We start from the raw sequence: 27,881 nt of genomic DNA, 5'->3' as shown, positions 1-27,881 counted from the left end.
AATACAGCATGTTCCATTCCTCAAAAGGTACACAGCCCACTTTTGGAAATACAGCATGTTCCATTCCTCAAAAGCTACACAGCCCACTTTTGTTTTCAATATCATGGGATGTTCTTCTAAAGATTCCCTAGTTACTTTAGAGACGTACAGTGAAGATTAAATAGTTTATGTTTTGAGCCCTTGGTAAATAGCCTAGGACTATTAGGGTTACCCATTACTTCCGTAATATGAACCCCAAAGCACAATTTCCAAAAATGCATATTTCCAATCAATTTAACTGCTTTGACATGCAAATATAACACGTGGTTATCCATTAGCTATTTCTGAATGTGGCCAAAATCTGCTATACCTGATGACATTTTTATGTCATTTTGGATAACCAGTCCAGAAGTCTGAAGAGGGAGGGCACGGGAGGAAAATGAAAAAAATAACCCTTTCGTGTGTCCCTGAAAGCCTATTGGTCCACTTTTTTTCCCTGCTGCCACAATACTGCAGACACGTAACCATCCTGTTTTTAGTCAGTTTAAGCTTGCACTTAAAATACAAGGCTTTTACATTTGCTATCTACATAAGCACACTTTAATGTCATCTTGACAAAACCTCTGCTCGCCGATTCGAATCGCTGGAAGTGGACCATGGCGGCTGCCACGAGCAGCAATTCATCCACAACCACGCTTCAGATAAAGCATTCCAGTATCGAGCATACGCGGAAACGCATAGACCCTCGGAGGAGACAAGCCGCACTCTCTTTTCTCAGTAACATTTCTTTGGATGGTCGACCGGTGCAAGATGATGCCGACAATCAGATCGAAGAGGATAATTCAATTGAGTCGAGGACTAGACAGAGCCTGGTTTCTGCAGCAGAGCGTCCTCTGTTCGCGGCTGGCAGTGGCACAGGGGTAGCGAACCCCACCGCTACCCAGGCGCTCGCTATTGCAAACCAGGCTCTGATTGCTAACGCACGAGATAGTTTTGGGATTGGTCCCGCCGCTGCAGCTCAAGCGTGTACAGATCCGGAAGGGGATGCTTTCGGCCCTTCGATTTTCAGTTCGCCTTTCTCTGCAGTACCAGCCGCGATTAGAGGCAGGCTTCAGACCTACACTCAGGGAGTTGTGCCTGCTGCCAGGCAGGCTTCCCAAGGCTTCTGTTTGGAGGGAGGACAGATAGCCAACTCTGTCCTGGAGCTGCAGAGATCAAGGTAGGGCAATTGTAGATATCTCCATCATGTAGTGTTTACATTCATGACATGTGTGAAGAAGATTACTGGTTGCCCATATTGGGAATGGGAATAGTGACACAGAAGCCCACAGTCAATGTTTACACTGCACTCTCACAAATTATGCATGTCATAGGCTACAGTATTGCAACCCAATAGTGTCAACAATACAGGCTGGCTACAGTATTGCAACACTCATATTGCAATAGTCACTGAAAGTAAGGTAAGAGTTATCTTCAGGAAGGTCTTTGTTGAGTGAAGCCACCAAACAGGATCCACACAGACCTGGGCTAGACTAATGTGTATCATCAGTTATCATCTCAACAATAGCACAGGTTTCTCCGGTCACATTTTGTACTAGTGCTGCTCAAAGGGCATCATCAGTCTTAGTCAGTCAGTGTACTGCTAAAGACAAGTTTATACAAAGAGACAGATTACAGCAAAGAGCAAGAGCCCTGGCTTTTTCTCAGATATGTGAAACTTAATATGCTGCTTACAACTGTGCACATGCAGTGGCCCATTGATTTAGGTGGAATCAACAGGATTAGATTGAAAAGGTCAACCATTGTGGAATCATTTTGATTAGCCTGCCTATTAACCAGTATGATGCATGTGCCCTCAAATAACAGAATGTGTAAAACATGTTATATTCATGGTAGCACTGAAAGGCATGTCCAGCAGGAAGGTGGACTTGTTTTCCCCCGTGCAGATACGGTCCCCTGTGCAGATTTTTTCCCATAACCTGTTGGGAGGACTTTACAAAGCTGCCCTGCACCTGCTGCCTTGACTCTCCTATGCAATATAAACAACCTGTAACCCAATACTCCTCAACATATCGGAACATGGACACCTTTTATACCTTGTTTACATGTTTACTCTGTAGAGTGGACCAGAGCACAGGGGAAATCTGAGGCTGCCTGACACTCTGTCCCTGCCTATACCCACAAACACACACAATTATCTGTAAGGTCCCTCAGTCGAGCAGTGAATTTCAAACACAGATTCAACCACAAAGACCAGGGAGGTTTTCCAATGCCTTGCAAAGAAGGGCATCTAAATCTATGGCAAGACCTAGCAATGATCAACAACCAATTTGACAGAGCTTGAAGCATTATTTAAATAATAATAGGCAAATGTTGCACAATCCAGGTGTGGAAAGCTCCTAGAGACTTAGTCAGAAAGCCTCACAGCTGTAATTGCTGTGAAACATGCATTGACTCAAGGGGTTGAATACTTATCTAATCAATATATATATATTTTTTAATATTCTTTTTTTTAATCCACTAACATTACAGTATTTTTAACATAGTATTTTGTGTAGATTGACAAAAAATTACAATTAAATCCATTTTAATCCCACATTGTAACAAAAGTGAAGGGGTGTGAACTATACATTAACTAAACATTCATGTACATACTACCTCAATTGGCCCGACCAACCAGTGCTCCCGCACATTGGCTAACCGAGCTATCTGTATTGTGTCCCGCCACCCACCACCCGCCAACCCCTCTTTACGCTACTGCTACTCTCTGTTCAACATATATGCATAGTCACTTTAACCACATCTACATGTACATACTACCTCGATCAGCCTGACTAACCAGTGTCTGTATGTAGCCTCGCTACTGTTTTCCACTGTCTTTTACTGTTGTTTTTATTTCTTTACTTACATATTGTTCACCTAATACCTTTTTTGCACTATTGGTTAGAGCCTGTAAGTAAGCATTTCACTGTATTCAGCACACGTGACAAATAAACTTTGATTTGAATACTGTCTGAAGGCACTGTACATTACAATGATTCAGTAGTTAAACCCCCCCAGGTTATGGAATGCGGTTGGTCAAAGGAGGCTGCCCATGTAAACTGAATTATAAGCTGTTGAGTAATAACTAAGGCGACCTGTTGAGGGACCCCGGCCATATTCCACAGACACATCATAGATGGGCATCTCTCACACAGTGCCTGGTCTGTTTTCCCAGGGCAGCAGCTTGGTGGAAAAGTGGCCAGATCCAGAGAGAGAACCTTGGCTGGGAAGGGAAAGGCAGGACGCCCAGGCTTTCAGAGACGCTGCCCGGCCAGACTCTCCTTTATCTGTTTATCTCCATCTTCTGTTCTTCACTCCACTTCCTCTCCCAAGGGCACCATACCAGATACTCTTTATTTCTCTCTCTCTCTCTTTCCTCGCTCTCCATCTTCCTCCCTTCCCTCTCTCATGGCCTCCAGTCCTGCTCCCAGCCAGGAATCCCCAACCCTCAGATCAGCTGCCAAAAGATACTCTGAGATCAGCGCTCAGAGCTGCTTAAAACCATCTTATTCGGTGTGCATTGATTCTAATGCATACAAATGATGGTTGGGTTTACATAGGCTGCAGTATTCTACTGCTCAAGCTAGACTGATAGACAACGGCCTTTTACATTCTAGCATAATTTACGGCGCCCACTCTGTCTTGCTGCTACTGTAAAGGTGTCAGCCCGAGGTGTGGATCTGTTTAAACCGCTTTAAAATGAAAAACCACATTTAGCTTAGTGAATGTTGTTGCCACAAAATCAAATTCCCATAAAATTGTATGGATTGACAGTTAATGCAGTAAATTATATTCTGCACTCCAACGTCTCCCCATGTTTTAAATCATTTTTCACAAGCTTACTACAGGGAGACTATGAAGCCAAGGGAAGCCATAGCAGAGAAACCACATGCAGTATAAACCATTACAATGGTCCTTTGCAGTTTTGTGCAATTGAGTCATATCCTTTTGGAGGTTGATTGTTGTTTGGTGAAGTAATGGTTGGCATAATTACATGATTATGTAAGCAGCAATCTTAGGCTAGTTTGCCTCTGAAACCCTTGTGGCTTGAACTGTAAGCGAAATCTCCAAAGCAGCTGCAGGATAGGCCTTTATGGTTAAAACGGCCACCATAATTAAACCATTACTGGTAATGAGTCTTGACATAAGAAAGATAGACATGATGGGTTACTCTAGTTCCAAAATGGAACTTGGAGTACAAGTTCACTAGTTCAAGTTCCACAATGCTAGTAGCACTGTTGTTCACCCTAAACAACATGCTATTTAAAGGGAAGGGGGAAGGATGGATTCAGAGTGGTTTTACTGTATGTCAAGCAACCAGAGCAACTAACCACAAGGTTCTGTGTCTTGGAACAATATAGGTATGTGTTCTTGTCCTTTATCCATGTCTGCAGCAGTGTTTCCCCTATATTCATATATAGTTTTTTTACAGCAGTGGCAAGAATTTAGCAGCGTTGGGACATATTTCTGCCGAGACGCGCTTTTAGAGCCCCCCCCCCCCCTTGCCAAACACTGCTACAGTAGCAGGAAGAAATTCACTGTTGTTGCAGCATTGTTGTAAATGTGTTGGAGAAGAAAGACCGAAGGGGCTGAGAATAGCCTTTGTTGATTGGGTTTTTCCCCAAATGATTCAATTTTCTTTGGCCTGTAATTGTAAGAAGGCTAGAACATTAGATTGACTTCCACTCTGTCACCCGACAGTGGAACGGGAATACAATGTCCATGGCAGGCTGCCACTGGGCGTGCGTGTGAAACAATTGAATCTTTCATGTTGAGCACTACAGCTCCTTATCCTAAAAAGCGAAAAGCATAGCTGTCAGGTTACATACCAATTGTTTTTGAATGTCCTCATAGGATGTGTATAGGAATGTTGTTAAGATTGATTTAAATAGACCATGCTTGAAATTCATTGAATGTGAACAGTGCTTGAAAATCAAATCAATTCAAGTGTTTGTCACATGTGCCGAATACAACAGCTGTAGACCTTAGTGACATGCTTACTTAAAGTTCTTAAACAACAATGTAGTTTTAAGAAGAAAAGAAATAACTCCATAAATTAAACAACCATTTGAGTAAACAAAAACACAGACAGATGGTGTCTTTCATGGGCAGCTCCACTTACAGATGCCCATTGTTGTTCTGTCAATATTGAAGGAGGCGATAATTGGAAGTAGCCTGGGCTCTGCCTTAAAGCTTCTGAGTTTCACCAGTCCTTGTTAACGTCAAAATGCTACTCTTGGATTGGAGTTGATTTATCAAGGACCTCAGCCACACGAGCCACGGACTGTTCACCCCGTTACCATCTAGAAGGAGGCGACAGTACAGGTGCATCAAAGCTGGGACCGAGAGACTGATGAACAGCTTCTATCTCCAGGCCATCAGACTGTTAAACAGTCACCATTAGCCGGCCTCCGCCCAGTACCCTGCCCTGAACCTTAGTCACTGTTAATAGCTACCACCCGGTACTCTACCCTGCAGCTTAGAGACTGCTTTGCCCTATGTACAGAGTCATTGAAAGCTGGTCATTGCTGTACACACCTTTTCTATTAATATACTGTCTATACACACACACATATATATACACTGCTCCAAAAAATAAAGGGAACACTAAGATAACACATCCTAGATCTGAATGAATGAAATATTCTTATTAAATACTTTTTCTTTACATAGTTGAATGTGCTGACAACAAAATGACACAAATTATCAATGGATATCAAATTTATCAACCCATGGAGGTCTGGATTTGGAGTCACACTCAAAATTAAAGTGGAAAACCACACTACAGGCTGATCCAACTTTGATGTAATGTCCTTAAAACAAGTCAAAATGAGGCTCAGTAGTGTGTGTGGCCTCCACGTGCCTGTATGACCTCCCTACAACGCCTGGGCATGCTCCTGATGAGGTGGCGGATGGTCTCCTGAGGGGTCTCCTCCCAGACCTGGACTAAAGCATCCGCCAACTCCTGGACAGTCTGTGGTGCAACGTGGCGTTGGTGGATGGAGCGAGACATGATGTCCCAGATGTGCTTAATTTGATTCAGGTCTAGGGAACAGGCGGGCCAGTCCATAGCATCAATGCCTTCCTCTTGCAGGAACTGCTGACACACTCCAGCCACATGAGGTCTAGCATTGTCTTGCATTAGGAGGAACCCAGGGCCAACCGCACCAGCATATGGTCTCACAAGGGGTCTGAGGATCTCATCTCGGTACCTAATGGCAGTCAGGCTACCTCTGGCGAGCACATGGAGGGCTGTGCGGCCCCCCAAAGAAATGCCACCCCACACCATGACTGACCCACCGCCAAACCGGTCATGCTGGAGGATGTTGCAGGCAGCAGAACGTTCTCCACGGCGTCTCCAGACTCTGTCACGTCTGTCACATGTGCTCAGTGTGAACCTGCTTTCATCTGTAAAGAGCACAGGGCGCCAGTGGCGAATTTGCCAATCTTGGTGTTCTCTGGCAAATGCCAAACGTCCTGCACGGTGTTGGGCTGTAAGCACAACTCCCACCTGTGGACGTCGGGCCCTCATACCACCCTCATGGAGTCTGTTTCTGACCGTTTGAGCAGACACATGCACATTTGTGGCCTGCTGGAGGTCATTTTGCAGGGCTCTGGCAGTGCTCCTCCTTGCACAAAGGCGGAGGTAGCGGTCCTGCTGCTGGGTTGTTGCCCTCCTACGGCCTCCTCCACGTCTCCTGATGTACTGGCCTGTCTCCTGGTAGCGCCTCCATGCTCTGGACACTACGCTGACAGACACAGCAAACCTTCTTAACACAGCTCGCATTGATGTGCCATCCTGGATGAGCTGCACTACCTGAGCCACTTGTGTGGGTTGTAGACTCCGTCTCATGCTACCACTAGAGTGAAAGCACCGCCAGCATTCAAAAGTGACCAAAACATCAGCCAGGAAGCATAGGAACTGAGAAGTGGTCTGTGGTCACCACCTGCAGAACCACTCCTTTATTGGGGGTGTCTTGCTAATTGCCTATAATTTCCACCTTTTGTCTATTCCATTTGCACAACAGCATGTGAAATTTATTGTCAATCAGTGTTGCTTCCTAAGTGGACAGTTTGATTTCACAGAAGTGTGATTGACTTGGAGTTACATTGTGTTGTTTAAGTGTTCCCTTTATTTTTTTGAGCAGTGTATATATACACACACACATACAGTGGGGCAAAAAAGTATTTAGTCAGCCACCAATTGTGCAAGTTCTCCCACTTAAAAAGATGAGAGAGGCCTGTAATTTTCATCGTAGGTACACTTCAACTATGACAGACAAAATGAGGGGAAAAAATCCAGAAAATCACATTGTAGGATTTTTTATGAATTTATTTGCAAATTATGGTGGAAAATAACACATGCCCGACCTCACTAATGCGCTTGTGGCTGAATGGAAGCAGGTTCCCGCAGAAATTTTCCAACTTCTAATGGAAAGCCTTCCCAGAAGAGTAGAGGCTGTTATAGCAGCAAAGGGGGGACCAACTCCATATTAAATGCCCATGATTTTGGAAGTAGATGTTTGTTGAGGAGCATACTCTTGGTCATGTATATTCCGCACTCTTACATTGCTCATTCTGATATTTTTAAAATGTCTTTCATTCTTGTTGGATTATGCGTTTATTTCTAGGTATTATTACTGCACTGTGGGAGCTAGAAACACAAGCATTTCGCTGCACCTACAATAACATTTGATTTGACCTGCAGTTAAACATCAATAGCTGGTTGTTTCAGTCTTGTTTGAAGTGAATGAGTAGTCTGGTCCGTGTGTTATTGTTTGCACGGGTGTGGAAAACATCCTTCGCACGTCCACCTCCTGGCTAGCCTGCTGTTGTTCATCTACAGTAGCTGGATCAGTCTGAGCGTCCACCTCCTGCTGTTGTTCATCTACAGTAGCTGGATCAGTCTGAGCGTCCCGCTGAACAGTGGAAACTACTTTTCATGGGTTCAGTTCATCAGATGTGTACTGTACAAACTGTGAAAGAAAAACCTAGTAGTCAAAATCAAAATAAAATATTCTGTCCAAAAATGACATTTGCAGCAGTGATAAGATTTTGACCCAATGACATCTGGCACAGTAAACCATCTGTAATCGAGTGAACCTAATAATTTGTCATGGCAATAGATAGATTAGAGTACCTGGGATGAGGTCATGGTCACTTATGTTTCTAACAGACAGTGAGGGTGTTATTTGCTCTGCTGACTGCTACAGCCTAGCTATTCTGGTTAACATGTTCTCCAGGGTGAAGGTGGAGAGACATACAGTGCATTTGGAAAGTATTCAGAGCCCTTTTTCCCCACATTTTGTTACGTTACAGCCTTATTCTAAAATTGATTAAATTGTTCCCCCCCCCCCCTCAATCTACACACAATACCCCATAATGACAAAGCAAAAACAGGGTTAGAATTTTTTGCTAATTTATATAAAAATGGTTTTAAAAAAAACGAACATTTACATAAGTATTCAGATCCTTCTCTCAGTAGTTTGTTAAAGCACCTTTGGCAGAGATTACAGCCTCATGTCTTCTTGGGTATGACACTACAAGCCTGGCACACCTGTGTTTGGGGAGTTTCTTCAATTCTTCTCTGCAGATCCTCTCAAACTCTGTCAAGTTGGATGGGGAGCATCGCTGCACAGATATTTTCAGGTCTCTCCTGAGGTTAGATCAGGTTCAAGTCCGGGGTCTGGTTGAGCCACTCAAAGACATTCAGAGACTTGTCACGAAAACACTCCTGTGTTGTATTGGCTGTGTGCTTAGGGTTGTTGTCCTGTTGGAAGGTGAACCATCCTAGTTGGAGGTCCTGAGCGCTCTGGAGCAGGTTTTCATCAATGATCTCTGTACTTTGAGAATGAGAATCTTGTTTCTCATGGTCTGAGAGTCTTTAGGGGCCTTTTGGCAAACTCCAAGCCAGCTGTCATGTGCCTTTTACTCAGGAGTGGCTTCCGTCTGGCCACTCTACCATAAAGGCCTGATTGGTGGAGTGCTGCAGAGATGGTTGTCCTTCTGGAAGGTTCTCTCACCTCCACAGAGGAACTCTGGAGCTCTGTTAGAGTGACCATCGGGTTCTTGGTCACCTCCCTCACTTACAATATAGCTGGGTATTTTAATTATCTTTATTAAGGGTGTCAATCATTTTTAGACCGCCCCGATTGCTCAGTTTGTCTGGGCGGCCAGCTCTGGGAAGAGTCTTGGTGGTTCCAAACTTCTTCCATTTAAGAATGATGGAAGCCACTGTGTTCTTGGGGACATTTAATGGTGCAGAAGTTTTTTGGTACCCTTCCCCAGATCTGTGCCTCAACTCAATCCTGTCTTTGAGCTCTACGGACAATTACTTCGACCTCATGGCTTGGTTTTTGCTCTGACATGCACTGTCAACTGTGGGACCTTATATAGACTGGTGTGTGCCTTTCCAAATCATGTCCAATTGAATTTAACACAGGTCGACTCCAATCAAATTGTAGAAACATCTCAAGGATGGTCAATAGAAACAGGATGAACCTGAGCTCAATTTCTCAAAACCTGTTTTTGCTTTGTCATTATGGGGTATTGTGTGTAGATTGAGGGGGGGAAATGATTTAATCAATTTTAGAATAAGGCTGTAACGTAGAAAAATGTGGGGAAAAAGGAAGGGGTCTGAATACTTTCCGAATGCACTGTAGCTAAGACATGCTCTGTTCTGTGCAACCGATGAATGTGTCACCTCATCAGGAATGTTAACCTTAGCATGTTAGGGCAGCTAGCAGGCTAGGAATGTAATCCTTTAGGCTAGCATGATGGTAGGCATCCTATCCATCACTCAGCATTCTCACTGGAGGATGTCGCCGGGCCTGATGGCAATAGACAGCAGTTGTCTATTGTGCTATACAGATACTCTTCTTGCTGTGCCGGGTGGAGATAAGAGTACATGGCCGTTTTAGCTTTAGCCAGCACCATCTTCAGATTAGCCTTAACGTCGGTAGCCCTGCCACCTGGTAAACAGTGTATGATCGCTGGGTGATTCGATTTAAGTCTAATACTGCGGGTAATGGAGTCGCCAATGACTAGGGTTTTCAATTTGTCAGAGCTAATGGTGGGAAGCTTCGGCGTCTCTGACCCGGTAACGGGAGGAGTAGAGACAAGAGAAGACTCGGCCTCAGACTCCGACTCGCTACTCAATGGGGAAAACCGGTTGAAAGTTTCTGGTGGCTGAACAAGCGACACCGGTTGAGCATTCCTACAGCATTTCCATCCAGAAGCCATGAGAAAGTTGTCCGGCTGCGGGGACCGTGCGGGGGGATTTATACTACTATCTGTACTTACTGGTGGCACAGACGCTGTTTCATCCTTTCCTACACTGAAATTACCCTTGCCTAACGATTGCGTCTGAAGCTGGGCTTGCAGCACAGCTATCCTCGCCATAAGGCGATCGTTCTCCTGTATATTATGAGTACAGAAGGTGCTGACGAACCATGTCCAGATAAAGCGTCCGGAGTGAAAAAGTTGAATGAGGGAAAAAGGTTGAGGGAAAAACTAAAAATATAAACAGTAATTAAAAAGTAAAAAGTAAAAACCGTAAAGTTGTCAGCTAGCAAAATAAGGTTGGCAACAAAACGCACAGCACAGCAACATGTGATGAGAATTCATAACATGTAGGCTACATGCTTTCCTTCATTACTTTCTTGCCAGGTTTCTCTCAAAAGAGAGGTTCTCAACTTCAAGAGATTATCTTTGTTAAATATGAAGATGTAAATAAATAAATTCCTCCATCTCAGTGCAGAGTGGATGTATGCCATGTAGTTGACCATGTTTACAATTTCTGGCACATCTCAGTGCTAGACATTTTAGAACTGGTTTCCTTTCCAATTGCTGTTTCTAACCACATTCTCCTGTAAACATTATATAGTCTCACCTATGTGGTATAAAGACTGTTTAATCATCCTCTGTTGGTTTAGGCTTGCTTACTGCTGGGAGTTTGTCAAGGACAGTCATTTTTTGTTAATTTGTTCTGCTGTTCTGTAGTTGATTAACCAGCCGGAGGGTATACTCTTATCATCAGCTCATTCTTTCTCTCCCGCTGAATTGGTCATTGAAGAGGTGACAAGTCAAGTTGGGTGTCATTGAGTATATTTAAATAAGTACCACACGTTTAGTGGAGCCTGAAAGCTTGGTGACAACTGACAAGCAGGCTGGCAGGAGTTGTGCAATATGTTTTTTTATTTTTATAGTAATGGGCTAATAGATTTTGCACTGGCTAAGTCATGCAACCCAAGTGTGAAAGAAAGGCCTGTCTTTGAGGAAACAGTGTTACAACAAAATGAACCAGCCAATGTCTTTATCCTCTTATGGCATATTTCCATACAGGATTTACCTCAGTCTTTTACCCAAAAGGCTCAGACTTTTCTGTTTCCATCTACGCGGGCCGGCACCCGTGTCTCAATGGGCCACTGGTACTTTTCAGCCAGCATTTACATAACAATGGCTAAATGTGAACTTTAACACCTCTCAAAGCAACTGTTTTGATTATGCAGAGGTTGTTGATTCTGCTAGCTATGGAAACAATTTCCTTAGTATAACATGTATGTATACACTGATGTTAGTAGAAAAGCAGCATTAATTACAAACTAAACCAGTTCCTTACTCTAGATTAGAATGTTCTAACCATTCTACATGATCTCACAGAGGCTACTGGTCAGAATGTAGAACACAACAGTGATCATTGACCACAGCAGCCAGCCAGTCACACAGTGCTGGTGTCAATGATTACAGCTTTGCTTTGTAAATAAGCCACTGTGCCTGACAAGACGGCACAGTACAAAGCCATAGAAACTTTAGCTATGCTTCACATCAAACGTGAAGGTAATGTACATGGGCCAGACTAAGAGGTCCAGTTAGTTTAGGCTACTCATTCATTCTCCAGACCGTTAAAGGAAAATGATTGTTATGGATGATCATTGTTGATTTTAGATTGTCAATGATTTAAGATTTGGGTTCAAAACAGTACAATGTTGAAGATTTTTCTAAGGTTTCCCAATATTGATAAAATGAAGGTTAACCAGTGGGTTTGGGTAGAACTACCTTGCTTGCTGTTAGATAAGGAATGATGTGGTTAATACCATTAATTATGAAGAAATGTGGTCAGGGTTTATCATGAACAAGGAGCCTCACTCTATTGACATTTAGGCCTCTTTGCGAAAGCCCATGATTAAGAGTGCTTTGACCATTTTATTACATCAACACATTTCTTTCTCTGTTATGGTAAGCCAAGGGTTTTAACCTGCATAATCATTACCAAATAAATGACCATCATTTAGCAAATATCTTGCAATGCAGAATGAATGATTCTAAATGGGCCTAATACATAGTGTCCAGTCTTTCCTCTTCCAGGGCCAGGTAGAGCTGTTTAGCAGCAACACAAGTTGCTTGTAAACTCAATACCAGCTCCTTATTTCCCTTTTCTCCACAGACGGCGGCTCATCTCTCAGCGATCCTCCTTGGAGACACTGGAAGACATTGAGGAGAACGCTCCTCTACGCAGGTACTGTATAGCAACAACTCTCACAGATCGCACAACTCGGCACACCACCCAGAAACATACATTTGGTTTGCTCACATTTTCCTCTCGTTTTAGAGCGGTACTCGAGAAGTCAATAACAGCTTTGGCCTGGGAAGTATTTTGATAGATGATGACATTTGGGGAGCTGTAGTTTTACTTCAGTTTGCTATATGGAGCCATTTTATGTCCTTTGGGGTGGTGGGAACATCAGGCAACACTTTAATGTCTTTCGTCTGGCTCAGTCTCTCTGTTGATGGTTGTTAAAGATATGTTGTGGTCTTTTACTGCTCCAAATGGATCTCAATGAATCACGTTTGTTTTGATCTGTCTTGAATAAATTGTGTGTTTTTAGATGCAGAACCCTCTCAGGTTCACCCCGACCAAAGAGCTTCAAAAAGGTCCACTTCATCAAGAACATGAGGCAACATGATATGCGCAATGGAAGGTATGAATGAAAACAACCCCATCCCTAATTCAATACAAACCTTCAATAGAAAATGGCAGGATGCCCCCCAATGAACACACAGCAGTTTGAATACCCCTCAGGTTAATGAAATCTACTAGAGATGTCACTTATTCTAAGCTATTCCTTATTGCTTAGTAGTATCAATCAATTTACTATTGATTGATAAATTATCCTATTGAATTATAAATGTATCAGACTGATCAGCAGTTCATTGAAAGGTTAATTTTCACAGAAATTCTCTCAAATTGAGTTCATATTTCATATTGTATACATTGTCAAAGCTATACATTGAGGACCACACCCTTGAATCATGAAACGCATCACACTATCTCACTTTTATAAACAATGATACATGCACTTTCACATTCCAGAGCACTGAAGAAATTTGGTCACACAGATGTTACAATGACTTATTTGATATATATATATAGTGATACTGTATGTAGCTAGTGTACAGCAGCTTCTCTCAGTAATAAATACTATAGCCTTTTATGGATATTTCCTGGAATCTAAAAGAAATTGGACAGTTAAACTATTTCCACAGCACTTCATTTTGTATTACACAGATTATTCAACTATCTTTTTTTAAATTCTGGGTGTTTTGAACTACAAGCCTCAAGCTTCTTTTACACTTGGGTGTGTACCGGACCTATTTATTTTGATGAATGGTTATATATCTGTCTTCTTTTGGCCCAGGAAGAACAAGGAGTGTGCTGATACATTCTGTCTTCATAGTAGCTTTTAATAAAGCTTATTTCTGGATTTTAGGTGGTTGAATTGGGACAGCAACTGTTGTGCTTTACATTCCATCTCTATGCAGTTGCTGTTGTTTTTATTTACTCTAATTTAGCTAATCAGTGTGCCATATACAGCAGTAATGAATTGCCATACGTCCCATTCTGCCTGTGACGTTGATATTGATCAATGAGTAGGCCTGTTATTGTATGTCATAACTCAAAAAGTATAAATCAGTGACAAAGTTTTATGAAGCAATTTCTCAATGAATTGCAGCAGCAGTTATGCAAACCACTTTCAGGAGTGGTTCAATTTTACTGTACTATAGGGTTTTTTACCTCGCGTGCAGCTGCTATTCTGATATTTACGATAAACAAGTTTGGTCTTGTTTAGTCTCCAAAGCAAGACATGGCTAGTAGCATCATTTGAAAAGATCTGCATAATTTTGTTCCCAAATCTCTGACTATATATGACATACTCCACAATACACTCAAAGAACACATTAAAAAAACAGTATTTCATTTAGTTTTTTTAAATCTTGATTGTTTTACTACTCACTTTTTCCTCCATCTTAACCTGTAAATCTGAGTGTCTTTTTCACATAGTTCATTCATTTTGTTTTTTATAGGATAGTCCTAATCAGTGGCAGAAGATCCTTGTATAGTGTATTTTCTGTCCTGCCCTATCGAGATTGTAGCCAACCAGGGTATGTATCCTACAGCATGCCAACCTCCATTTTTCCATCCTTCGTTAACCGCTTTCCCCCGTTCTCACATCCCTTTTGTTTCTGCCGATATATAACTGGTACTTTATTACATTGGGACAGGGATAACATTATTACAATGAACAGTGTTCTAGACGGGTTGGTTTTGGTGGATGCATTTTTACTACAAAATAAATGTTTGTAAGAGAGATGAACAAGTAATCTACTGAATTAATTAACTTAAAGTAATGAATCACACCCATTTAAGGATTGTATCCATGTCACTATGTTTCCATGTAGGCCTGTAGTTTGCTGTATCAAGACTATTTGTCTTTGGAAGACATCATGAAGTTGTTTAGGTTCATTCTAATACGACTTCGTTTTGCCCATTGCAACCGTCTCTGGCTTTGCTGTTATCATTTAGGCTGCACTTTTCCTCAATTCGTTGCTGCCCTCAAAGATTCCGTAGCATGTTTTTATCTCAGCACTTTAACTCTTAACTTTGCATGCGCTTTGCTGATCCATCCATAACCATAACAGAGCATTATGTAGTTTCTGTTTGGAGTTTACACATGACATCTCAGTTTGTTGTTGATCATATTGTTCTCCCTGTGCAGTTAGAGATTATATTTCTTGGCCCTTGGAAGAGAAAGCCTGGCTTACCAGTAGTCAGACTTGTTTTTTCTTATTGCAACACGAGGTTCAGACTCCTTTGTGTTATGGGGACCCATGGTAGTCTTGAACTCTCTCCGGCCTGGTATATAGCTTCCCACCTGGCCTGCCTGGGGAAAGAGGCAGTGTTGGTTTGACCTGGGTCCTGGTGCCCCCCAATGAAATAGCTTGTTTTGGAGGAAGTGAAATTTAGATTAACACAGAGAATACAATGGACAGAGAGGAAGAAAGCACCATTTAGGGGGCTTAGTGAGGAGCATAACAGGGTAATTTATGCAGCCTAATCTTCCCAAGCCTAGCCATACAATGAAGGGTTAAAGAGCTAATGAAGCCCCTAATGAATTCAATAGCCTCATTCCTGACTGCCCAATGCTGCTAATTGGCAGTTGAGATTGCGTGGCTGAGTGTCATTGCAGCAAAATGCACTTTTGACTATGTAGAGAATTGACCAAGCTAAAATCCCATGCCCTGTCTTATACTCAGTACCATATAGGCCTAAAATAATAATTATCTAAATTATGTCCACAAGCCCAATCTTCTGTCTTTTAGGACCTTTTCCTGCATTGTTTTCCTTTCTTGCCTCAATTAGTGTTTTTGTTGATTTACCCCAGTGTTTATAGTAACTGGGTGATTCAATTGCCTTGTTAATTAGCTCAGTCCTCTCTGGGGCATTATGGCACTGTGGAATTCTGGGAACATGGAATGATAGCTTCTCTTAGGTTTTCTACCTGGTCTAATTCCACATTCCTTTTTTAGAGCTCCCATTTATTTTCTGTGTGATAGATGGTGAGAGAGATGCCGAGGTGGAGTCTAGACCCTAGACAGAAGACTGTTTGGCAGGGGGTGTGGGTTTTAGGGGTGTCTAAAGGTTTTGTGCCCCGGCAGGGATGTGAAACTGGAAAGCGGGCGGCAGCGTCACCCCTCGGGCGGGGTCAGTGCCAAGGAGATGGTGATCGGGCTGGAGGGAGTGGAGCTGGGGGCCTATGGAAAGGTGAGAGAGGATGGGAGACATATCCTTTCCTCCCTACTTTGTTACAGATCAGTTATCAACTCGAGGAAGAGAATAGGGAAGGATTTTTGGAGTATGTAACAGACAGTGGTCCAATAACATGCTGTTAAAATGTGAGTATCTCTCGCCACAGACTGTATCATACACCCAGTTCCTGTACCCCACCAACGCCCTGGGCAGCGGACGCAGGAACACCATCGACTCCACTTCATCCATCTCTCAGTCTCGTAACGCCAGCCACCGCAGCCTCAGCTTGGGCCGGGCCAACAGCAATCAGAGCAGCATCGACACAGGTCAGTCATATGAGTATGTGGATTCTCCGGAGTAGTTGTGGCATTCATACAGGCCCGTGTGTGGATCCTCCGTCCTGGAGAGAGCCCTGAATAGGTGTATGTCAGAGTGAGGATGATACATATCACCCTCTCCCATCCACAGTGTGAAGTTTTAGTTGATCAATTACTTGTTCAACATTGAGGGCTTGACTTTGTATTAGAAGAAATGGAAAAACAATTTGTATTTCTCAGCCCCAGTGTTTGTTTATCCCTGGGTCATTGTGTGACTAATATATAGTAATATGCCATTTAGCAGACGCTTTTAGTAATTTGTGTATAGATTTTATGTACAGGTGGTCCCGGGACTGTCCTTTTGTCCCCTGCAGGGAATGATCTGGGGGACTTGATCCGGGAGTATGACCCCAATCTGTTGGACGATCCCCAGTGGCCGTGTGGGAAGCACAAGAGAGTCCTCATCTTCCCCTCCTACATGGTAAGAGACTACTCTGCTTACCAGAAATGGTTTCAAACAGTATTTGTTTCCTTTCAAGTACTTCGTTCTTTATTGAGCCTGCCTTTATGCCACAGGGTTTGTTCTTGAGACAATTACATTGGTTCCATTGTACCAGACAACTCAATCTAGCACAGCTAAAGTATTTGAATGATTTCAAATACTTTTTGAACACAGGTCTGCTGTTTACTATGGCCCTGCATGTTGCTCTCTTCACAACCCAGGGATGTTTTTATTTATTCCGGCCTGTCAAGAGTCCACCTTATGTAAGTAAGAGCAATGGGAATTAGGCTATTTGTGGTCAAGGACATTGTATTGCTGAATGGATCCACTATCAGTGGTATTTCTCCTGTTCATTTGTATCAAGTCACGAGATATCTTCCTTGTTTTTCCTGAAGAAAAGAGTATTCCCCCCAAAATATTTTGTCAGAAAAATAACTATGAAACACAACCAACTCCTATATATAATCATATACTGTATCAACTCAACTCACTGTAAGCCACAAGAGTCTGTTTGACTGACTATTCTAATCAGCAAGGCCAATTCCTGGCTCAGCTCCCACTCCTACTAGAGTCTGTGGTGTGTGAATACACTCCCGTCTCTCTACCCTGTAGCTCTTTGAACAGCCACCATCATAACAGCTAGGTTGCTTCCAAAATGGCACCCTATTCCCTGTATAGTGCAAAACTTTTGACCAGGGACCACAGGGCCCAAATATTTAAATGAGTTAATCACAATTTCTTTATTTGATCAAATTGAGCCTTAAAGCTTTTTCCATTTTAAAAAGCAGTGTATTGAGTTGCACTGCTTTGAAACTATAATTATCTACATCAGAATGTTTTAATTAAGCAGTAAGGCACGAGGGGGTGTGGTATATAACCAATATACCACGGCTAAGGGCTGTTCTTAGCACGAAACAACGCGGAGTGCCTGGATACAGCCCTTAGCTGTGGTATAGTGGCCATATACCACAAACCACCGATGTGTCTTATTGCTATTATAAACTGGTTACCAATTATAGCAGTAAAAATACATGTTTTGTCATATCCTTGATATACCACGGCTGTCAGCCAATCAGCATTCAGGGCTCAAACCACCCAGTTTATAATATAATTTTCACCATAAACACCAAATTCACTACAGCTATTAATGCTCCCAATGTTTAGGTAGGCCTACTCCCTCTTATCAATGTTCTTGAAATGTAACACTTAAGCACAACACACACACACACAGCTTTAAGTTATGTTAAAGCTTCAGGCATTCTAAATGAGTGTGACAAAAGAAAAATAGAACTGGCTCTGGATACAAAGAACTTGTCCAACAATGTTATGAAAACACTGTAACCATCTGTACTGTTCAGATAACATTACACACATAGGCCTTCCCACTTTCCCACCCTCCCACATCCTCTCGCTCTCACAGGGAGTTTCTTATGCACTTACTCCCGCTCTCACACATCCGCTTCACACCCTAATCTTGCATATGCAGCCTACCTTTTGAAAAATGTATTTGAGTAGCCTATTCCTTTTCAGTTCTAACCTGTGCCATCCATATTTGTGCATAGTCTAGTCAGTGGTCAAGTAATCTGCTAGCTAGCCACACGGTCTTCAGCGCTGTAAAAGCGCAAGCATTGATTATAGCTGTGTTCCGTGTTGTGTTCTGCTCATAAAAAAGTCCGTGCGGAAACATGTGCGCTTAAAGAGTTCCGTGCGGTGAAGAAATAGAGACTCGATTAACGTTATAATTTTTTGTTTGCCGAGAAACATGTTAACTTTGACAGCCCTACTTTTTTCTTTAACTGATTTTTCAGGTTCTACTACTAACTGTGTCATGATATACAAATAATTTTAGTATGTTTAGTTTCCTTTGTGATCAGGTAAATATCTATAAATGACATTCCTTTTAGTTAGAAATGCGAGGTTTCCCATATAATTTTAGTATGTTTAGTTTCCTTTGTGATCAGGTAAATATCTATAAATGACATTCCTTTTAGTTAGAAATGCGAGGTTTCCCATAGTAGCCACACGTTTGCTGCAGTAGTCTAAGTATAGTTACAAATAGCTGATGGTATATTTTGAACTCTGATGGGGAGCTGCATGGAGGAATACTATCCATGACCAAAAATATCAAGTTAAAAATACTAGTTTGATAAGTTGTATTACTGCAAGCTTGAGCAAAGCAAATTACTTGGCATGAGCTAACTTGGGCAATATGCTGTAATTTCATAATTGTTATCTCTCTTATCACATACCCAGATTGAGTGTGGGTCAACTGCAGTGCTCCTTCTATCTTCCTAGATAACAGTTGAGCCTCTGACCTGAAATAAAGTTCAATGGCTAAATTACAGTAGGGGAGAGTCGGGTAAGTTGAGCTATTTTGTTTTTCATTCCGTCAAGGGAAATGGTATTCTTTCTAACAAAGATATCTACATATATTTCAGGATGTTGTGTATCCCTGGAAATAACTAGTATTCATGTAAACAGTACAGCTTGTCACTTGTCCCTTAATTATTTTAAGCATATTTTAACAAGTTTAACACCTAATAAGCACTTTGTACTTTTTTTTTTTAACATAGGCCAGGTCCTGTTGTTACCTCATGTCCCAGAGCTAATGCCTTGCAAAACACCTGGGAAGAAAACACTTAAACTTTCCATTGGCTCAACTTACCCCAAGGCAAAGATTTTGACTATTAGCCCACATAGCTTCAAGGATGCACTTTAATACTAGGTTTAGGATCTCATATTGAAGCTTATAGAGAGCCCAACTGATGTATAGAACACATTTTAAAATATACATTGGTTTAGATACAAGCATCATGAAACCTTTTACACAATAAATTAATTTGACTGGTAAATATCTGTTTTTTGGACTTAACTTGCTTACCACTTTTTCCATGTGGTTTCTTCCATTAGTCTCCATGAAATTACCTCTTCCTAAATGTTTGGTGAAATTATTAATTTTGTGTAGTTTCCTAGAAACAAGGGCAGTTCAATTTACCCCACTCTCCCCTATATCAACAGAATATACTGAGCTTGAAAATGGTAAAGCATCAAACATTCTATAATATATTATTCTGTCTTTCCGTGGCCCGTGTATGGTGTGCCACCCAACTCCAATGCCTCGTGCCCCGACACTCAACCACCCAATGGAACTTGCGCTGAGCGATATGGCGCTATTATTATTTTTGGAATAATAAAAGTTCCACATTTTCTTTGAGTAGGGTGGCAACACATACATTATATGCGACTTCAATGGGTCTTTCTCCATTCTGATTTGTTTTATACTGTTCAATTCAACTTCAACCAGAAATAATTTTCTGCATTTTCATCGCTAACTTGAGATCATTTCCACACTGCCACTTAGGGCAGCACAATATGGGGAAATAATCTAGGTCTTTTTTGTAAACGTTGTGATTTTTTAGCAAAACACTTTGGTGAATTATTGGAATCATGGAAATATAGTGAGTATTCTAATTATATAGTTAGAATATAATAGCGTTCACTTTAAATACAGTCTTGTTTGACATGACAACAAATTAAAATGCCAGGGGGGAGTTATTGTGACAGGGTAGGAACAAGTGTTGTGTTTCCTAGGGGACCCTACAATCTTTAGATACATGTTTTTTCTTCTTAGCTACTTCATGTAGCTAACATATTCATGCTTTGCGTATTCCTCTTTGTTTGAGAAGATACTGTTGCACAAACAACATGCTGATGTTAGGTCTACACCATCACTGGTATTATCAGGCTGTATAGCTAATTACGTTTGCTCTGACTCAGTACATGTATTAGCTAGCTAGCTAATAATCAGCTAACTAGTAATTAGCATTAGCGGCTAACACGATTTAGTCCTAACTTGCTAAGAAAAGACAAACTAGCTGTTTGCAGATGTAAGAAACAAACGAATCATGTAATTATAGAACGCTAGTGGATTTCTATTAAGAAGCTAAGTGAAAACAGCATCGTTGTCATCAACATGGTTGCATTCAGACCGCATTGTCAAGGCAGCACATACAAGTGTATCGTGGTCGAGGATAATTACTTGACACATTGGAAAGAATTGACAAAATAAACAGAGCAAACTAGAATGCTATTTGGCCCTAAACAGAGAGTACACAGTGGCAGAATACCTGACCACTGTGACTGACCAAAAATTAAGGAAATCTTTAACTATGTACAGACTCTGTGAGCATAGCCTTGGTATTGAGAAAGGAAACCGTAGGCAGACCTGGCTCTCAAGAGAAGACAGGCTATGTGCACACTGCCCACAAAATGAGGTGGAAACTGAGCTGCACTTCCCAACCTCCTGCCATGACCCTATTAGAGACACATATTTCCCTCAGATTACACAAACCCACAAAGAATTAAAAAACAAATCTAATTTTGATAAACTTCCATATCTATTGGGTGAAATACCACTGTGCAATCACAGCAGCAAGATTTGTGACCTGTTGCCACAAGAAAAGGGCAACCTTTGAAGAACCCCCATTTGTAAATACAACCCGTATGTTTATTTATTTTCCCTTTTGTACTTTAACTATTTGCATCCCATTTCAACACTGTATATAGACATATGACATTTGAAGTGTCTTTATTCTTTTGGAACATTTGTAAGTGTAATGTTTACTGTTAATTGTTTTTGTTATTGCACTTTGGCAATGTCGACATGTTTCCCATGCCAATAAAGCCCCTTAAATAGAAATTGAGAGCGGAGAGAAATGACTCAAGTTCGAAGTAAACTATAAAAATGGACGTTACACACGGCGTATCACATTTAACAAACCAAAATACTGTTAAAGGTCAAGTAAAAATCCAAACCGATCTGTGCATCAATACCAATATCATAAAAACTGTATACTGCCCAGCTCTAAATGGAACCCAACACTGAATATAAAGATCCCGTCACCTTCCATAGTGAGACTGATGCCGCTGTTTCCTCTTCCACATATGGATACAATAACCTATAACACTTGAACAAATTCAATAACAGAGCCTAACACCAGTGCTGTCTGTCTGACAACAATTCTTTCATCTTCCTTTCAGACTACAGTCATAGAGTACGTCAAGCCTTCTGACCTCAAGAAGGACATGAATGAGACGTTCAAGGAGAAGTTCCCCCACATACGGCTGACCCTCAGCAAAATCAGGAGGTGGGGATGTCTAGTCCAAACATATATTGGAGTATGATGTTGAAATGATCAGTTTGGTGCAGCAGTATTTAATCCCTTGTGGTTAATCGTATCAAAATTGGTTTACTGACATTGGCCACACTATGATACCTACTGGGTTCTTCTTTTTAGCTTTGACCTTTTAGCGTTTGTCTTATCTCCCTGCCTTCACCACCTTCAACCCCCCCTCCAACCCCAGTCTGAAGAGAGAGATCCGTAAATTGGCCCAGGAAGAGTGTGGCTATGAGGAACCCACCGTAGCCATGGCCTTCGTCTACTTCGAGAAGCTGGTCCTCCAGGGGAAACTCAACAAGCAGAACCGCAAACTCTGCGCCGGCGCCTGCGTCCTGCTCGCTGCCAAGATTGGCGGAGACCTCAAGAAGCACGAGGTCAAGCAGCTCATAGACGTAAGTGTCGTACTTTTCTCATCGTGCACTGGGCTTCGGCTCTGAGCACGCTGGTGGAAACCATGAGTGCTTTCCTGTCACGCAGACAAACAGCGATCCTGCACGGATTATAGGATTGTTATAGAAGTGTTAGAAGTGTTTCCTGTAAAGCTGGGATCCTTAGTGGTGAAACTGCCATGTCCGTTTGGGATATTACAACAACAAAGATGTTACTTCAAACAACCAACACTTTTTTTCCCCCCATCCACAAAAACAATGACATGCGTCTGGGGCAATCAGTGGCGGCTGTTTCACCTTTTGCGGATCCCAGCTTTAATGTTAAACTTTTATAAACATGTAATAAAAATAGGATGGTTATATAATATTGATGTGGTTATTTTTGAAACATTATAAATATCTGCGTGACAGGAAAGCACCACATGACAGATAGCAAAGTGGCTAGCAGACAAAAGTATTTTCAGTCACTACATATTAAGTAGTACAGTGGTTTAGTTACTACATCACCTCTCCTCTCCCTTTTTTCCTAATTTGTAGAAACTGGAGGAGAGGTTTCGTGTGAACAGGAGAGAGCTGATAGCCTTTGAGTTCCCTGTGCTTGTAGCCCTGGAGTTCAACCTGTACCTGCCTGAGCACGAGGTCATGCCCCACTACAGACGCCTCGTCCAGACTTCCTAGCATTAGTGACCCGTCAGGAGGAGCACGTAGACCATGCCCTTCTGATCCAGGACCAGAATCTACACCACACCCTCCTCCCCACCCCACCACTGGGTGCCACGACCATGTCTCCTCTCTGCAGCCTGGGGATCCATTATGGACCATGATGTTGGAGCTCCACTACACTCTACTGCAGGCCACATTCATATGTTCATTTTCAGATCGAGACTGGAAAGCAGCCAAAGTGACACGTATTTCCATACACGTATTCTTCAACATTTTTCTCAGACTTTTACTCCTACATTCGACACTAGCTACATCTTCAAAAGACTTACACTATGATTCAAAGTTTGGGGTCACTTAGAAATGTCCTTGTTTTTGAAAGAAAAGCACATTTTTTGGTCCATTAAAATAACATCAAATTGATCAGAAATACAGTGTAGACATTGTTAATGTTGTAAATTACTATTGTAGCTGGAATTTTTTTTAATTTAATTTTTAAATTGAATATCTACATAGGCGTACAGAGGCCCATTATCAGCAACCATCACTCCTGTGTTCCAATGGCACATTGTGTTAAAAGGCTAATTGATCATTAGAAAACCCTTTTGAAATTATGTTAGCACAGCTGAAAACTGTTGTGCTGATTAAAGAAGCAATAACACTGGCCTTCTTTAGACTAGTTGAGTATCTGGAGCATCAGCATTTGTGGGTTTGATTACAGGCTCAAAATGGCCACAAACAAATAACTTTCTTCTGAAACTCGTCAGTCTATTCTTGTTCTGAGAAATGAAGGCTATTCCATGCGAGAAATTGCCAAGAAACTGAAGATCTCGTACAACGCTGTGTACTAGTCCCTTCACAGAACAGCGTAAACTGTCTAACCAGAATAGAAAGAGGAATGGAAGGCCCCGGTGCACAACTGAGCAAGAGAACAAGTACATTAGAGTGTCTAGTTTGATAAATAGACGCCTCACAAGTCCTCAACTGGCAGCTTCATTAAATAGTACCCGCAAAACACCAGTCTCAACGTCTACAGTGAAGAGGCGACTCTGGGATACTGGCCTTCTAGGCAGAGTTGCAAAGAAAAAGCGTTCTCAGACTGGCCAATAAAAATAAAAGATTAAGATAGGCAAAAGAACACAGATACTGGACAGAGGAAGATTGGAAAAAAAAAGTGTTATGGACAGACAAATCTAAGTTTGAGGTGTTCGGATCACAAAGAAGAACATTCGTGAGACGCAGAAAAAATGAAAAGATACTGGAGGAGTGCGTGACGCCATCTGTCAAGCATGGGGTAGGCAATGTGATGGTCTGGGGGTGCTTTGGTGGTGGTAAAATGTGAGATTTGTACAGGGTAAAAGGGATCTTGAAGAAGGAAGGCTATCACTCCATTTTGATACGCCATGCCATACCCTGTGGACGGTGCTTAATTGGAGCCAATTTCCTCCTACAACAGGACAATGACCCAAAGCACAGCTCCAAACTATGCAAGAACTATTTAGGGAAGAAGCAGTCAGCTGGTATTCTGTCTATAATGGAGTGGCCAGCACAGTCACCGGATCTCAACCCTATTGAGCAGTTGTGGGAGCAGCTTGACCGTATGGTACGTAAGAAGTGCCCATCAAGCCAATCCAACTTGTGGGAGGTGCTTCAGGAAGCATGGGGTGAAATCTCTTCAGATTACCTCAACAAATTGACAACTAGAATGCCAAAGGTTTGCAAGGCTGTAATTGCTGCAAATGGAGGATTCTTTGACAAAAGCAAAGTTTGAAGGACACAATTATTATTTCTAACCTTTTCAACATTTTCTATTCATTTTGCAACTCATTTCATGTATGTTTTCATGGAAAACAAGGACATTTAAGCGACCCCAAACTTTAACGGTAGCGTATGAAAGGGAGAATCCGATCTTCCTCCACTTTGAAAAACAAACTAAAAAATATCAACACTTTTTACATCCTCTGCTTTTTTCTGAGGTTTCATGTCATCTTTCTAGTTAAAGAGCATTGCAAGATTATTATTTTTTTCAAAGCAAATTATTGCTTTGTGATTGTTACATTTTCACTAATCACATTTTTATCTTTAGATCCCATCTTTATTTTTTTGAGAGAGAGATGATTGATTTCCTTGGTCCCTCGTTCCTATGTTGAACTTGGTAGCCCAAAGTTAGCTAAAGTTGTTCAGAACTATTTCCTAATCCTTCCTTGGCTTGTTCTGGTTGCCTTATGATCATCATACGAATGAATTGCGCTGCAGAATTTGACAGGACTGTTATCAACGTGAATGTGCTTTTTGAAAGACATTTTCCAGTCTCTCCTCATTATAAGTATACTTTTGAATAATGCAGATATGGATGGATGTGATTTGAGAATTACTTGTGATGAAACAAACTGATTCTGATCAAGTTCAGTTGACTCAAACCACAAAAGGGCAAGTTGATGTAAATGGTTCTCCATTTATTTTCTCATCCATTTTCCCTTTTCTAGCCACCAATCCCACTATCAGCATGACAATTTATAAAAAAAATTGTAAAATACAGATTTAATGGGATTTTATACTGTATAGTATTCAGTACATTTAAGTACTCTTGTTTTCTACCTGTGGAGTGCTTGCTTTGGACATTCGGTGACTGGGCCTACTCTTATCAGTGTGTAGTCTCCTGTGCTCTATGTTAGAGTGTGTTATCAGTGCGTTTCTCGTGCTATACTGGAGTGGGTGGAAAGCAAGTCATGATGATACCAATGATACAGGTCTGGTATTGAAGCTGAACCTCTTAATCACAATATCTGTCATGACCACAGCAAGTGTTTAAATGGCATGGTATCTGTCATGACCACAGCAAGTGTTTAAATGGCATGGTATCTGTCATGACCACAGCAAGTGTTTAAATGGCATGGTATCTGTCATGATCACAATATTGTTGTGCCACCAATCTTTTATGACGAGTAGTTCAAGCTCGAAAGTCACCTTTGGAATGGTATGCTAATGGGATTGTTGTGACATCATAGCAGTGTTACCAAGAGTTTCTCTTATTTTATTAGATCCAACTTTAGTCTTTTGAACACTTATCTTTTTCTTTGGTTTGAATGGACAAATCAAACAGGCCTTACAGAAACGAGCTTTATGCTACATGCACATATCCATGTCTGATCAGAAAGTTTAGGATGGTGAAAATCCTTTTGTCATGCACCTCAGCCACACCCTAAGTGCAATGCTTATTAAATTACCCTTTTCAATTGTGTGTCGCTGTAATATTGACCTGTAATGTTGGGTATATATTCTCTCAATCTGAAATTGACTATAGAAACTTTGATACAACAACGTAGGTTGATACTGAACTATGTCACTGAGAAAAATGGATACATTGTTCAAGTAAAAATAGACAATGTGTGAATTGCCATGCGCTTGAATCAGGCCTTTTGTATACAACACAGAAGGGTTGGATAAAACAAGTTTTATTTGACTTTAATCTGATTGCTGTGATTGAGTAATCAGAAAAGATGGATAGTGCTGAAATACTTTTGGGAGAAGTTCTGATTCTATTTGTAAGCCCAAAAGGTTTTGTCATAGGATACCCACTTTTAGGCTTTGCCAGAAAGCTGATGGTCAACAACATCCAAATACACATGCGTATGTTTGTAAATATACTGCTTTGCTTATTCAATAAAAACAAGATTCCTGAAATGTGAGTGGCTTCGCTTAATTTTGTGTTACTAGGGATGTCTCCTGATGTTTCTGAATTGATTTACTGCCATAACATGAGATCTGGTTTCACTCTTAAAATTAGTTGCAGAAAACCAATAGCATTTATTACAATTCAACCATGCATGAAGCAGTGCATGTTTCTCATTATACAAATCATAAACCCTTGAACGTGAGGTTTAGCCCAAATGTTAAAAAGCCTGTGACACATCAGCACTGATGTTGAGTCTGTCACCCAACCGGGTGTAATTTAGCCTGAATATTAAAGTATGTCTCACATATCCCTATGCATAAGAGCATCAGAAACAACTCCAAGTCAGTGTGAGTTGAGAAGGCCAGCCAGTGCTAGTGAGTTGTGGCTCTCCCATATGGAGCTCAGGGAACATGTTGTGCCCGGCTATGGCTCTGCTGCAATCTGAGAGGACAGTTTCTCAGGGAGAGAGAGGAAGGAAAATATAGCGAATGTAAGGGAAAGATAGAGAAAAGGAGGGAACAAATGGGCTCTCCCAGTACCGTCTGACACACATCCAAGGTAAACAAGGCGGGCGGGCAGTCACGCCAGTCCCAGTCTTGTGCTACCATCAAAACAAACAGTTCCAGGCCTGGCCACGGCCACATGGCCTATATGGCTTAGCCCTCTTCATTGATACCCCTAATACCCCTCTCAGAGCCTCATAAAAGGACAATTGACTGCTCTTCCTGGGGTTGGCTCACACATCAGCCACCGCCATTGTACCAAATATGTGTTCCATCGTTTTGGGGGCAAGCCCCCTGGCCTAGTCTATTGCCCTTCCCGCTGTTAAAATAACACTTGGCTGAAACGGCAGTTTGCCCCCTAGGCCTTTCCTCCCCCTCCTGATGCTGTGAGTGATGCAGTGACTCAGGGCTTTTCACCCCAGGTCAGACCCCGGCCGCTGCTGGGCCCACCACCACCATTATGGCCTGGACGTTTGTAAACAAGGAAGTGAATGTTGGGAACTGAATGGTGAGTGTTGTGGCCGTCAGTGGGAGAGGGACTCCCTA

The 27,881-nt window shown here is 41.8% G+C and overlaps 1 protein-coding gene and 1 long non-coding RNA gene across 4 annotated transcripts; one reads left to right on the top strand and one right to left on the bottom strand.

The window, feature by feature from the left end:
• The first annotated feature begins 447 nt into the window (after window positions 1-447).
• Window positions 448-26,845, top strand: LOC139550547 (CDK5 and ABL1 enzyme substrate 1-like). 3 transcript variants are annotated; one of them, XM_071361499.1, is made up of 10 exons: window positions 448-1,198; window positions 12,467-12,538; window positions 12,909-13,001; window positions 14,386-14,463; window positions 16,018-16,123; window positions 16,275-16,434; window positions 16,767-16,906; window positions 21,968-22,074; window positions 22,292-22,499; window positions 23,034-26,845. In XM_071361499.1, the coding sequence occupies exons 1-10, from the start codon at window positions 636-638 to the stop codon at window positions 23,172-23,174; spliced, it is 1,668 nt and encodes a 555-aa protein (XP_071217600.1). In that variant the 5' UTR covers window positions 448-635; the 3' UTR covers window positions 23,175-26,845. The 3 variants fall into 3 exon arrangements, with proteins under 3 accessions (XP_071217600.1, XP_071217602.1, XP_071217601.1); XM_071361500.1 differs by having other exon boundaries at window positions 450-1,198; window positions 16,800-16,906; XM_071361501.1 differs by lacking the exon at window positions 14,386-14,463.
• LOC139550549 (uncharacterized) lies at window positions 7,353-18,846 on the bottom strand. The gene is made up of 3 exons (XR_011670069.1): window positions 18,419-18,846; window positions 15,124-15,242; window positions 7,353-7,997 (listed from the first exon to the last, which is right to left on the bottom strand). It is a non-coding gene; the product is annotated as an uncharacterized lncRNA (long non-coding RNA).
• Window positions 26,846-27,881: the final 1,036 nt, after the last annotated feature.

The sequence above is a fragment of the Salvelinus alpinus genome, chromosome 23 (genome assembly GCF_045679555.1).
Source record: "Salvelinus alpinus chromosome 23, SLU_Salpinus.1, whole genome shotgun sequence".
Classification (NCBI taxonomy): Eukaryota; Metazoa; Chordata; class Actinopteri; order Salmoniformes; family Salmonidae; genus Salvelinus; species Salvelinus alpinus.
This window is presented reverse-complemented; position numbering and strand designations above follow the sequence as displayed.

What these genes read in the sequence shown, in the direction of transcription:
- LOC139550547 (XM_071361499.1), top strand. Translation starts at nt 636, where the DNA reads ATGGCGGCTGCCACGAGCAGCAATTCATCCACAACCACGCTTCAGATA. An exon ending in CTGGAGCTGCAGAGATCAAG is followed by an intron (nt 1,199 to 12,466) that starts GTAGGGCAATTG and finishes TTTTCTCCACAG; the next exon opens with ACGGCGGCTCATCTCTCAGC. An exon ending in AGGTCAAGCAGCTCATAGAC is followed by an intron (nt 22,500 to 23,033) that starts GTAAGTGTCGTA and finishes CCTAATTTGTAG; the next exon opens with AAACTGGAGGAGAGGTTTCG.